General features: G+C 36.5%; 1 protein-coding gene across 2 annotated transcripts in view; it reads right to left on the reverse strand.

Annotated features, from left to right (window-relative positions):
- Window positions 1–13,688, reverse strand: part of IKZF3 (IKAROS family zinc finger 3) — a 94,655-nt gene extending 80,967 nt beyond the window's left edge. For both annotated transcript variants that reach the window (XM_036268143.1, XM_036268142.1), the window contains exon 1: window positions 13,556–13,688. In XM_036268143.1, the coding sequence (XP_036124036.1) occupies window positions 13,556–13,562 (7 nt within the window). In that variant the 5' untranslated portion in view covers window positions 13,563–13,688. The remainder of the gene's footprint in view (window positions 1–13,555) is intronic.
- Between the last annotated feature and the right edge of the window lie 817 nt (window positions 13,689–14,505).

Consider the following 14,505-nt stretch of genomic DNA (forward strand, 5'->3'; position numbering starts at 1 on the left):
TCTTACTTGACTATAAATTCCATGACAGCAAAAGCACTGTCCTTCTTGTTCACCACTATATTGCCAATATTTTTGCATACATGGCACATAACAGGTATTCAATAAATATTTTTTCAATAAAAAAAATGAATGAAGACTTCTTACATTGTGTTATAAATGTTGTATTACAATATCAAAAGTAAATGTTATAAAGCTTTTGTTGTTCAACTGTCTTTTAAAATCAGCATTTAGCCATGGCCGTTTTGGCTCAGTGTTAGAGCATCGGCCTGCAGACCGAGGAGTCATGAATTCAGTTCCGGTCAAGGGCACATACCTTGGTTGCAGTTCATCCCCGGCCCCAGTCAGAGTTGTACAGGAGGCAACCAGTCGGTGTGTCTCTCTCACATTGATGTTTCTCTCTTTCTCTCTATCTCCCTCCCTCCCACTCTATCTGAAGATAAATGGAAAAATATCCTCAGGTGAGAATGTAAATAAATAAATACATACCTACATACGATCAGCATTTAAACAATAAAAATACATATATAAAGATGATCCACTACTAATTCATAATGTGCTATAAGAGTGATGATAGCCCTGGCCGGTTTTCTCAGTGGTTAGTGTCGGCCCGCGAACCAGAGAGGCCCGGGTTCGGTTTCCTCTAAGGGCACATACCTCGGTTGCAGCCACTCAATGTGTCTCTCTCACATTGATGCTTCTCTCTCTTCCTCCCTCTCTCCCTCCTGCTCTGTCTCAAGATAAATGCAAAAATGTACTCGGGTGAGGATAGGTGAGGATAAAAAAAAAAAAGACTAATGATAAACTTCACGGGTACTCTTCAAACAGTGGGCAATACTTATCAGGCTATAATGTGCATAAGAATTCCTTAGGAACCTTGTTAAAAATGCAGATTCTGATTCAGCAAGTCTGGCCTAAGAGCCTGCATTTGTAACAATTCCCAGATGTTGCCTGCTGCTGGTCTACAGATCATATTTAGATTAGCAAGGATCCAAAGTATCCTTGTACATAGTTTGTGAACCAAACTGAACATTTGTTGGACACTAATTTTGTGTATAGTACAATGCAAGATGATTTTCATACACATTATCTTATTTAGGCTATGGTTAGTCTCTTGCAGTACAGTAAACTTAGAGTGGTTTTCAACTTTACCAAGTGTCCTCCTTTTAGAAAAAATATTGTATAATACCTCTTTTACCATCATGAATTAAACATAACTTATCCACACATATAAGTTTTTTTAAAATAAAGGTGAAATTGATGATAAAATAATTTGTATTTCAATATGTAAATATACATGAACAATTATTTTAGAAGACATAATAATAAGGTAGTCAGATATATTTGTAGAATCACCATGAATGCAAGAGCTAAAAATGCAGAAGGATACAGATTGCATCAACAAGGGACAAAGTCTTGGCTCTAAACTAAACAAAGAATCATCTCTTAATTTATATAGTAGTTGCATTCTTAGACAATTTGGATTGTATTAAAACCATGCGAAAATATTTCATGTTTATACATAAAATGGAGTTTGGTTCTAGAAGTCATTAGACATACATAAAATGTTACTGAGTATCAGAAAAGGGAGAGATTCCAACTTAGAATGAAGGACAGCTTCCTAGGGCATTTGGGATAGACCATAATAGGTGAGTGAAGATTTCAATTGGCACGATGGTGGTGCTATTAACAGTATTGAAAAGTTGGAATTTGGTTTGGGTTGGAGAGACCAGGAGTTCATTTTTGGATTGTTGAGTTTGAACAGCGTTAGAAAAATGGGGAGTTAGGCAAAGCAGTACATGTTCAAGAAAAACTAAGCAGTCCAGAATAACATGAGTGGACAAAGGATACTGAAGCTACATTGTGGGTCATCTGAAATGCCCAACTAAGAAATACTTAAAGTGGTTTTTAAGTAGGGGAGTCGCTTGATATTTTAGGAAGATCATTTTGGCAGCAATCCTCAAGATGGATCAAACCAGGTAAGTTTAGATACAGGGTTACCAGTAGAAAAAAACATGCAGCAGTCTGAATCAGTAATTTTCAAAATATGTTCTATGGAACTCCAGAGTTCCAGAGAGCTGCCACAGGTGCTGTTCTGTGGCAGAGAAGGAAAGGGCCAACAGCTAGGTAGACCTAGCAATGATCCCTTGACCTCTTCTCCCATCTCAAGTGGAATATCACACTTACATCTGTCCCACATAAGATTTTAGTAAAAAAAAAAAAAAGTGTTCTGTTGATAAAAAATGTTGTCTTGTTTTTTGGTTTTTTTGTTGTTGTTGTTTTTTGTTTTTTTTGGTATGTGCCCCTCACGGGAACCAAACCCGGGACTCTTTGGTCCGCAGGCCAACACTCCAACCACTGAGCCAAACTGTCCAGGGCAAAAAAAAATGTTGTCTTGTTTTTATGTCTCATCTAACTTTTGTGACTGACCATGGAATACCTCAGGGGTCACCATACAATCATTAAGCATTACTGTATAGAGTAATAGCTATAAGATTTATAAGCACTATATTAATTTTGTTTAATTATTATCTGTCCTATTATATGGGGTGGGCAAAAGTAGGTTAATAATAATAATAATGAATAATACTATAAATAATAATACAAGAATAAACTCAGTGCCCCAAAGTAGGTTTATAGTTGTAAGTATATGAAACACAGTTTATTCTTGTATTATTATTTATTAATTATTATATTATGTATTATTGTTAACCTATTTTGTCCACCATATATAGAATGTGCCCTGGCCGGTTTGGCTCAGCGGTTAGAGCGTCGGCCTGCGGTACAGAGAATGTGCCTCCACCCCCAAATTATTTAATTATCTGTAAAATGTTTCTAGTTGTTTAGTTTGGGGCAAATAGAATCACATTAGGTCATTGATGTTTACAATAGATAACTGTAGGGTCCTTTGGGAATCTCCACATTCCATTTATTAAGATGCGTGGATCCTGTTGGCTTGGCTCTCTTAGAAGCTATATACTTGTTTGTGTACTCTAGTCTCTCAGTCCTACTGATTCAAATTTAAGCTATGATTTTTATACTCATTGTTCTATTTAAATCTTTACAAAAGTCATAACATTTACAAGTTACTATTATTGTTGTATTCTCTTCAGAGTCACTCACAAAGAGTCAAAACAACAGATTATACTCATAAATGTCAAGAGTCTGGACTTCCAGTCAAGATGGCGGAGCAGGTAAACGTGGTATCGCGTCCTCCCACAATCACATCAAAGTTACAACTAAACTAAAGAACAACCATCAGCCCTGGCCGGTTTGGCTCAGCGGTTAGAGTGGCCGCCTGCGGTCCGGAGAGGCCCGGGTTCGGTTCCCGCTAAGGGCATGTACCTCGGTTGCAGTTTGTCCCCAGCCCTGGTTGGTCGTGCGGGTGGCAGCCACTCGATGTGTCCCTTTCACATCGATGTTTACCTCTCTCTTTCTTCCTCTCTCTCCCTCCCACTCTGTCTGTACAAAAAATGGAAAAATGTCCTCGGATGAGGATTAAAAAAAAAAAAAAAAAGAACAACCATCATTCAAAGCTGCCTGAAATCAAGCTGAATGGAAGTCCTACAACTACGGAATTAAAAAAGCAGCCACATCAAGACTGGTAGGAGGAGCAGAGGTAGAAGGGCTGGTCCCTCACCCACGTGTGGCAGATAAAAATCAGGAGGACACCTCGGCTGGGAAGGTCCTCCCTGAGGATTGAGGGGTCCCTCTCCCACACCAGGTGCCCCGCTCAGGGTTCCAGTGCCAGGAAGAGAAGTCCCCATAACTTCTGGCTGGAAAAACCAGTGGGAACTGAGGCTCGGTGAGGCTGAGGTAGCTGAAGCCCCAGGCAGCTCCCCTTAAAGAGCCTGCGCACGGACTCACTTGGACTCACTCCCTCTAAGCTTGGAGGGGAGGCAGCTTGAGGGGCACCAGAGACATATAGGGAAGAACTGGACTGTTTGGCATTGGAGCGAGGGCTGGAGAGGGGGCTTTCTCCAGGACAAATGTGCTGTCAGAGGCCTTGGTTCCTTTGGTGAGCCCTTCCCTGGGGCGGCAGACAGCTGCCATATCTGGGACTCCAGCAACCTGGCTCACACTGGTTGCCCCACTCTGGTGATTCCCTGAGGCCCCGCCCCACCCAACTTTCAGGCCCACCCAAGCTGTTGCCAGTTGCTTTACCATAGAATTAATTGGCCTGTCTTGGATCCTGCTTCAGGTTTTCCTAAATTCATTCAAACAAGCAGCATCTGGTCTCAGATAGCCCCATACCTCTCCTTAAGTAATACACAGAAAATAAACACAGGAAGGCGGCCAAAATGAGGAGACAAAGAAACAGGTCCCAAATGAAAGAACAGAACAAAACCCCAGGAAAAGAACTAAGTGAAATGGAGATAAGCAACCTAACAGATGCTGAGTTCAAAATATTGCTTATAAGGATGCTCAATGAACTTAGTGAGAACCACAGCGAACTTAGTGAGAGCCTCAAGAGCATAAAAAAGGACTAGTCAGAAATGAAGGATGCACAGTCAGAAATGAAGGAGGCACTAACTGAAATAAAGAATAATTTTCACAGATTCAGTAGTAGAGCAGGTAAAGCCAAGAAGCAAACCATCAATTTAGAATATAAGGAAGCAAAAAATACCCAATCAGAACAGAAAAAAGAATCCAAAAAAATGAGGATAATGTAAGGAGCCTCTGGGACAACTTCAAGCGTGCCAACATTCGCATCTTGGGGGTGCCAGAAGGAGAAGGGAGAGAACAAGAAATCAAAAACCTATTTGAAACAATAATGGCAGAAAACTTCCCTAACTTGGTGAAGGAAACAGACAAACAAGTCCAAGAAGCACAGAGTCCCAAACAAGATGAACCCCAAGAGGCCCACACCAAGACACATCATCATCAAAATGCAAAAGGTTCAAGACAAAGAGAGAATCTTAAAAGCAGCAAGAGAAAAGCAGTTCGTTACCTACAAGGAAGTTCCCATAAGGCTGTCAGCTGATTTCTCAAAAGAAACTTTTCAGGCCAGAAGAGAGTGGCAAAAAATATTCAGAGTGATGAAAAGCAAGAACCTACAACCAAGATTACTCTACCCTGCAAAGTTGTCATTTAGAATTGATGGCCATATGAAGAGTTTCCCAGACAAGAAAAAGTTAAAGGAGTTTTCATCACTATCAAACCGTTATTATATGAAATGTTGAAGGGTCTTTTTGAAGAAAAAGATATGAACAAACAAAATGGCAATAATACATATCTATCGACAATGGAATCTACAAACAAAATGAACAGGCAGAACAGAAACATTCTCAAAGATACAGAGAACATTTTGTTGGTTGCCAGATGGGAGGGGAGGGTTGGGGGAATGGGTGAAAAAGGTGAAGGGATTAAGAAGTACAAATTGGTTGCTAGACTGACAAACCTCAAAAGGAAGAGGGTTAGGGAGTGGGAAGAAATAAACCAAAGAACTTATATGCATAACCAATGGACACAGACAACAGTGTGGGAAAAGGCAGGGGGGGGGGCGGGAGTGGGGAGCAGGGGGTCAATGGGAGAATAAAAAAAAATTTTTTTAAGTCTATTTTTTTTTTACCAAACAAGTTCACAATTTTATTTCTAGAATGCATAAAATTGGTCTCCTAATTATTTTGTCCACTTACAAAAATATTCCTATTTCTTATGGGAAATTTTGTTTCTATGGTGGCAAACAGAATTGTATTGGTTAGGATGGTCCATTAACTCTTTTGTCCTGCTGAAATGATTCACAAACCAAGAGAGGTAGAGAATCAATGGTTTATACAAGTTATAAGTAATTTCTCTCAGCTGGCCTCCTTGAATCCATTGGCACATAACTGCTTTGGACAAATATTTCTTGTAGTCCAATAGGGCATCTATTTCTCAAACTCTGAGTGGTACAGCATAACATCCACAGTGCCAAACTAAAATTAGGAAGCTCTGTCTTACAAGAAAGTTGTATAGCCAAAGGTACCAGGGGTTTAATTTCTGACAGTCATAATTTCCACAGAACTTGCTGAATCTTAGACGATACTGGCTTCCAGAGACTACTTAGCAGGAAAGTATCTGTTTCTATACCAGTTTTCTATTTTTGTTTGTATTTTTATTGGTTTATAAGATTACAGAAATTTCAGGTGCACATTATAATTTGACATCTGTATACTCTACAAAGTGATCACCACCAAAAGTCTAGTTACCATCCATCACCATACAGTTGATCCCCTTCACCCATTTCACCCACATCCCCTCTGGTAACTACTAATCTGTTCTCTGTATCTATGAGTTTTTGTTTTTTATATATAATTTCACATCTTCTTATCCGTTCATCCATAGATGAACACTTAGTTGTTTCCATATCTTGGCTATTGTAAATAATGTTGCAATGTACATACGGGAGCATATATCTTCAAATTAGTGTTTTTGTATTTTTCAGTTAAATACCCAGAGGTGAGATAGATGGGTCATATGGTAGTTCTATTAATTTTTTGAGGAATCTCCATACTATTTTCCATAGTGGCTACAATATACCAGTAGTTTCTAAACATTTTTTAAAGAGGTATTTCATTTTTTCAAATCAAATCTTACATTAATTACCATACATAAAACAGATAAAGTGATATCTTAGTATACAAGTATAGTAAGTTCAAATATATAATTACTAAAAAGTCAAACAATAAGAAAAACAGCTGTTTTAATAAAGAAAAACTGGAAATCTTGAATTATTGATGAAGTTGCAGCTTTATATCAGCTTCAACATGTAAATTATTTTTGTATTTTGTCTTATTTGCTAACATGAAAAAAATAAAGATGCACACATATAAAAATATTACTACTACTTGAAAATCTTTCACCTTATTGTTTCAAAATAATAAATTTGAAAGAGGATGGTGAGTGATCTTTGTTTCAAAGTTGGATCACTAAAAATATCTAACATTTGTTCATATTCTTTAATTCTGAACATAAGAATCAGACAAGAGCCCTGGCCAGTTTTGGCTCAGCGGTTAGAGCATCGGCCCGTGGACCAATGAGTCACAGGTTCGATTCCAGTCAAGGGCATGTACCTTGGCTGCGGTTCTTCCCCAACCCTGGTCAGGTCATGTGGGAGGCAGCCAGTCGATGTGTCTCTCTCACATTGATGTTTCTCTCTCTCGCTCTCTCCCTCCCACTCTATCTGATGATAAACAGAAAAAAATCCTCAGGTGAGGATAAAAGAAAAAAATCAGACAAGAATTATTTCAACCTTATAATAAGTGTTATAAAAATTTACCATGCCACATATTGTTGTTATTGAGCAGTTGATTACCATACTATACTGTGACAAAAGCATGTCCCAAGTACCTTAGCCCAAGCCTTTATAGGCATTTAATTAAATACAGGAAATAGGAGAGTTAGTGATACTCTTACTTAAATAATTTTACATGGACAAATATTCACAGGATAAAAAATATCAATGCAGAACCATATTCTTACTCATCACATAAAGTTTAAATATTTTCAAAGAGTTAATTTAAAAGTTTTATTTTGAGGACATAGTAAAAAGTGACACATTGATCATCTTCCATGAATTAAAATTTGATAAATGATACACATGAAAGTTAAATCAAGCTAGCCGCAGGCACACATTCAAACTCTTCTGCCAAACTTTTAACAGTACCTCTGACAAATTAACCAGCAAAATTAACCAGTTTCAATGTCACTATTTTCCTTCCTGTCTACACTGTACACAAGCATATAATCAACTATTAATATTAGCAGGTCTGATTTCTTAACTACAGAGATGAAGGCAGATAATGGCAAAAACTATTCATTGTTAAATATTATAAAAATTAGTTACTTCCAGTTTTCAGACGGGGCTATTATACATCACTACGATGTAATTCCACATCTATAAAAATGTTTATAGGTTTAAAACATTTATAGGTTTATAGGTTTAAAAAATAGAAGCATGATATTTTTTATATCCACAGTGTCTATATAACTACCAATACAGGAGATTGCACTGATGTGCCAAATACTCTGATAAATTAATAGTCTCTCAAATAGCTATCACATGGCAAATGAACTGATAGTGACAGAATTCAAGAGAAATATGTTATTCTTAACTTTAAGAATCAAAATATTAGTTGTGAAGAAATGGTTTATTGTGAAAATTGTAGTACTTCACTGAAATAAAGAATGTAGCAACTTTTAAAAGCAAATCCAAAAGTTAGAAGGCCACTATATTATTTTGCCCAGAGCAGAGCCAATATTGGATTAGAAAGATGGTAGTATTCATCCTATCAGATTTAGCCAACATTCCAAATGCTTCTACCAAACCTTTAACAGCACGTGTGACAAATTGACCAGCAAAATTAATTAGTTTCAATGTTACTATTTTCCTTATTCTCTTTATCATAAAAGCAAATGACCAAACATACAGGCCACTCATTCATTAATTTATTCAATAAATATGACTGCACTCCTACTATGTTCTGGGGACTGGACTGTATATTAATTACAACTGGTGATAAAGAAGATCCCAACATTTTGGAACGTGACAGTCTAGAAGGCGTTACAGGCGTATTAATGTCCAAAATAAGCAAGAAATCTAGTTAAATAATCTTTAGATAATTAAGAGTTAAGAGTAGAAAATATAGTTTTGTATTGTGATGTTATTAAAATGTTTTCTGCCCTGGCAGGTGTGGCTCAGTGGCTAGAACACTGGCCCATCCACCAAAGGTCACAGACACAATTCCAGTCAAGGGCACATACCCGGATTGCAGGCTTGACCCCCTGATTTACTCTATACCATTTTGGACTCTAAAAATTGGATGCCAAAAGCAGATTTCAATTAAGGCTGAAAAAATTATTTCATTCATAATCACTGGGGATTAAAGTATTTTGAGATATTACATTGTAGTAATTAATAGAGTTACACATAGATCATATTTCAAATACTATACACATAATAGAGATATATTAGTTATTTTCTATTATTTCACCTTTTTTGTAATGATTTAAAAGGTCTTAGGGTCATCCCTATGATTTTTAATTACTATAAAAGTACCACTTAATAGAGAGTTGTATTTTAAAAGGCTAGATAGCAGAGTGCACTATATGTCCTTGTGATGTTTAGTGTCTCTTCACAATAATTAATGAATACTTAGCACAAAAAAATATTTATTGAGCACTTACTACATGCAGGTTTCTGGTTCATCATTCAACTCTTATGTATGGTCTAAGAACTGAGTCAGGAGATAATTAACATTGGATGTCTGATAAAAAAAAAAAAATCTACCAATAATATTTTAGCCCTAAATAACTATAAGTATACATATATTTATATATTAATGACAAGTTTATAATAAGGTTTTTAATAGGTGTCACTGGAAATTTTTATGCTAATTTTATAATAACATCTATATCTTACCAATTGAGAAAACAAACTTCTTGCTCATATTTGATCTGTATTTCTTTTTTTTTTTCTTTATTGATTTTATAGAGAAAGGAAAGGAGAGGAAAAGAGAGAGAACATCAATTGGCTGCCTCCTGCATGCCCCACCACTGGGGATTGGGCCCACAGCCTGGGCATGTGCCCTGATCGGGAATCAAACCAGCGACCTCTTGGTGCATGGGTCAACGCTCAACCACTGAACCACACCGGCCAGGCTGATCTGTATTCAATGGACTAATATGTGATCCTGAAATCTGCTGATATAAAGTTAATAGATAAAATTTTGCTTTAAGTGATAGTCTAGCCAAACAAACAACAACAAAAAAACCCAAAGCTTTGTTTTCTAAGCTTTCTTTTTCTATTATACCATTTAGTTAAGCACTTTAAGAATCTTCTGAGTTCTAGCAACAAATTGCTAGAACCAATCTCCTACTCACAAAAATTAATTTTTTTTATCCTCACCTGAGGACATTTTTGTATTTATCTTCAGATAGAGCAGGAGGAAGAGAAAGATGAAGAGAGAGAAACATCGATGTGAGAGAGACACATCAAGTGGTTGCCACCCACACGACCCCAACGGGGCCAGGGACAAACTGCAACCGAGGTACGTGCCCTTAGCGGAAACCGAACCTGGGACTCTCTGGTCCGCGGGCCGACACTCTAACTGCTGAGCCAAACAGGCCAGGGCTCCTACTCACAAAAATTAATTAAATAAAGGCATCATAATAAACATAATAAAAATTATTTCTCAGCACTATTTTCTTAACTGAATACAACAAACTCTGAGAGTCTTTTATGAAGCAGGAGCTGTTTCTGGCACTGAGCGTACAAAAGTAAGGGTAAAGACCAGTTTAAATCAATAAACACTTTTGGTACAATTGACAGAAGTATGTACAGAAAGGGAAGGCCTCTAGCCTAGCTATGGGAGGTGAGGAACTGAGTAGGGTAACTACCAGAAGGCACCAGGGAAGGTCATCAGAAGGAGATCATGGAGATAATGCCTTTGCAGAGTCTTGAAAAATAAGTAGGCACAACTAGGTAAAGAATGGGCTGAAAATTTTAGCAAACACAGAAGTGTGAAATAGTATATTTTATTGGATTATAGAAAATTTTCTAAAATTATGTTCTACCAGGACCCCACGGCCTCTCTGTGACTTTTGTGTCTTTGAACTTTACCATTTCATCCTTCATCTGCTCATAATGGAGGGCTAGTCCACTCCACCATTTGAAGGCTATACATCTTTGTAAATCTCAACTATCCAGAGCATGGAAAAGCATGTGGTAAGAAGTAGAAGATGACACCAAAGAGACAGAAATTGCACAATAAACGGAATATTTAGTGTGGGGGCATTCAGCTCTGCACAATTCAAAACCCCCATGAAAATATATTATAGAACAATACAGTACCTGATGGTCAGAATAGTGACCCAGGGTCATCAAGATAAAGTTATCTGTTGTGTACCTGTTTATAAAGCAGGGGGGCTGTATAATAAATACACTTAGAAAGATCGCTATCCAATATTGTTTAACTAGAAAGGTTTTATATTAAATGAGAAACATACCAATGCCTGTGAAATTCATATTTGTGAACCACCTCATTTCTCAACCATACCAGACAGATGGGATATTATTAGAGTACAAGTAACAAAAATTAGCAACATAAAGAATCTGGATAGAAAATATTTAGGATCCTCAGAACAACTAACCAGCACATAATACTGTATAAATTAAATTATAAACCATTATTCATGCTCACCTTGCACTATTCTATATAAATAAAATATGTACTTTGTAAAACAAAGAAAATATTTAGGATCACAGATTGTGAGAAAAAAATGTATAGCTTCTGATTATGTGCATTGACTTTTTATTTTTATATGACAAGATTTCTATTTCAAAAGCTTATTTTATCTGACATTTTTACACATAGTTTCAATAAAAGTCAAATAAAATGATGAATGAATTTGAAAAGATTTTATATGTTAAAGAAATGACTGACTATATACCTTCACATTTCACAATAAACTGTAGCATATTAATTTGGCCAACAAATTAGTGAAAAATAAAGGTATTCCATAAAGTATTTCACTTTCTTACATTATCAAGAAATGAGAGGTATACAATATAGGTCTAATCTCTATGCTAGATTGAGACCTCAATATCAAAATAATATAAAAATACTTTAAATAGCACACATATGAACCACATTAGCCAATCTTGGGTGGCTATAAATGAACAAGATATTTTACCACATTAAATACTCTATCCTCAAGGACTTGATGTAGAATAGCCTAATTCACATCATTAACCATTTCTAAATTTTATTTTTTTACTTCAGTGTTGAAGTTTTTTGCATTAAGCTTACTATATGCCATCTATCTCCATAGACCTATGAATTTAGTCATCTAAACCCACAACTGATCACTGATCTATATTCTACATTGTATCTCTTTCTATATATAGTCTGTAAATTCCTTCTTTATTCAGAGAGTCTTCATCCAGGTGTACCTAAAATTCTTCATTATGGCAGTAATATCCTAAATTATGCTATTTAGTTAATCATTTTTTTACTTCACATTAAATAAATGAATTTGGTAGCATTAACATTTACAGAGAAACACTTCAGTTTCCATGGATTTATACTTTTCTGTACATTATTCCTGAGAAGTGAAATGGTTAAGACTAGGAAAAAATAGTGTTGGAGTACTAACTTATAATTTCACAAATACAAATTCAGCAATTCATTTATAATAAAGCATGATAGTTCTTAAAATTAGTTTTTCATAGTGTACAGCAACCTAATTTTTCCTGTCCTTGGCCAGTGGAATCTTTATATGTTTAAAATTAAACTTCATAAACCATTTAAAAAATATTCAAAGTGTCAATTTTTAAGTTATTTTAAAACCCTAATCATTTAAAATTTTAAAGTATAAAGAATTTTTCAAAAGAGAAAACACTTGAAGCATTATTGAATAATGGCCATTTTAAAGTTTCTATGACTACACTAAGTACATACTGTTCACTGACTTATTATTTGGCATTCTACTTAGAGAAAAAAAAATGTGTATGTGAGCCAAGGTAGTTTAAAAAAATTGTTAGCATACCCATGTACAAACTGAGGATTTAGGACCACACTGTTGTACTCAATTATATTGTGCAACAAAAGCTTTATCATTTATTTTCATGTCCCAAGGTATTTAATCTAACTTTAATAACTTCATATACTCCAGACCTAAAACTGCCAAAGATCAAAGTTCATTGGCAATAAGAGATCCTTTGTTCTTTATGAAGAAAATATCCATGCTATTCATAATAGTTATCAAATTAACATTTTAATTAGATGTTTTCATCTCACTTATTAATTGAATACATTTCTCATAAATTCTGATTTTCTAAATATCACCACCTCCCCCAATTTGGATGCATCTGCCATTTTCAAGGTTTTAGAAACACTTGTTGAAGACCACTGAAAAGTTTACAATAGTAGTGTGAAATTTTAGTTATCCCAAGGAAGTAGTACATTCTATTTTTTTTTTTTTGAGAAGCGAAGATAATTTTATGACTTTCATTTGAGTTCATTCAAATGAAACTCAATGTGAGCATGATTTTTGCTTTGAGTAAATTAGAAGATCAAGTTCCAAGGGACTGGCAAGTGCCAATCACTTTAAAATTTACCTTTCCCATATGACAGCATTTATTCTTAGAAGAAAAAAACAGTCACCTTTCTTTCTAATCAAGCCACTCAAATTACCCTAATCACAATGGACACTGAGGCCATAGATTTAAAAAAAAAATCCAAAGGGATTATTTATTCCAATCCAGGTTTGCTGCCATCTCAGGGACACCCCATAAGTACTTTTCTTCTGCAGATAATAGAGTTGCCACCTCATGTTTGACACCCCCTAAGAAATAAAACTGTGAAGTTACCACTTTCCAAAGTTGGGAAGGACAAGGAAGGTAAGTGAGAAATGTATGAAAACCGATGCGCTTTTCCCTCTGAAATGCCTCAAATTTGCTTTTGACAAAAGAAACAAATAGAAGCAAAACCGAGATTCAGAAAGAACTCTCAGCTGTGTGACCTGGTCGAGCTTTTCAAAGATCCCTTACAAAAGAAGTGGACTGGAGGCTCACCTTCCATCTCGCCGACGGGCTGGACTGGGCTGGAGCAGCAGCTCTTACTACCCGGCCACTCCACGTGCTCCTGCCGTCGCCAGGATGCAGCGCTCAGCTGGCGGGAGATTCCCGGCGTGGGGAGTCCCCAGGATGCGCCGCGTCGGCGCAGATCGAAAGGGGCAGGAGCCCGAGACCCGCCGGTGCGCGGGGTTACAGCGGCGCTGGCTGGCAGTGGCTTTAAAAGACGCTCACCGAGGAGCGCGGAGGTTCCTCATCTCCATCCCCTTTTTGAATGTCAAACCGGAGAACCCCCATAGGATGGAAATGGCGCATCAGTAACTTGTCTCAAAATGTCTATTTTAGGATATGGATGGGAGGGTACTATTACATTAAGTGAGGGGCAGGGGACCCTGGATGGCTTTTTTTTTTTTTTTTTTTTGCAAGTTCAAGTTAAAAGATGTTTGTCCTAAACTGAGCAAGATCTGGAACTTTTGGTCTAGATTTGGGGATAATAGTCATGAATAACAATGAGAACTAACTTCATTCGAAGTATTACGTTTTTCTGTTCACATGATAAAAGTTCTTGGTCCAAATTTGCAGAAATTTCTAAGACAATTCAAAAGGATTTGGGCACTTTAATCAACTCTACTTCTTCATTTTTGGAAGCAATTCTCTCATTTTGGTTTTCCTTTCTGGAAACCGCTTAGTTTATTTGCCACCACTTACAAAACACTACATACTCTATGTCTGTGAATTTTCTACTACTCTGCCTTCTTCCAAATAGGACCTGAGACAGCTTACAAAACTACATATGTAATGTATCAGAAAAGTAAGTTTAAAAACTAGAGCTAAGGGTGATGGTAGGGTGATAAGATAGTAAAATTAACTCAAAGATGTTAGTACACAAAGATGTACTGTAAACATCTTTTCCCAACATCCTTTCCACTTTATAAAGTAAAGCACATATT

Source organism: Molossus molossus, unplaced genomic scaffold (genome assembly GCF_014108415.1).
Source record: "Molossus molossus isolate mMolMol1 unplaced genomic scaffold, mMolMol1.p scaffold_m16_p_19, whole genome shotgun sequence".
In the NCBI taxonomy this organism is placed as follows: Eukaryota; Metazoa; Chordata; class Mammalia; order Chiroptera; family Molossidae; genus Molossus; species Molossus molossus.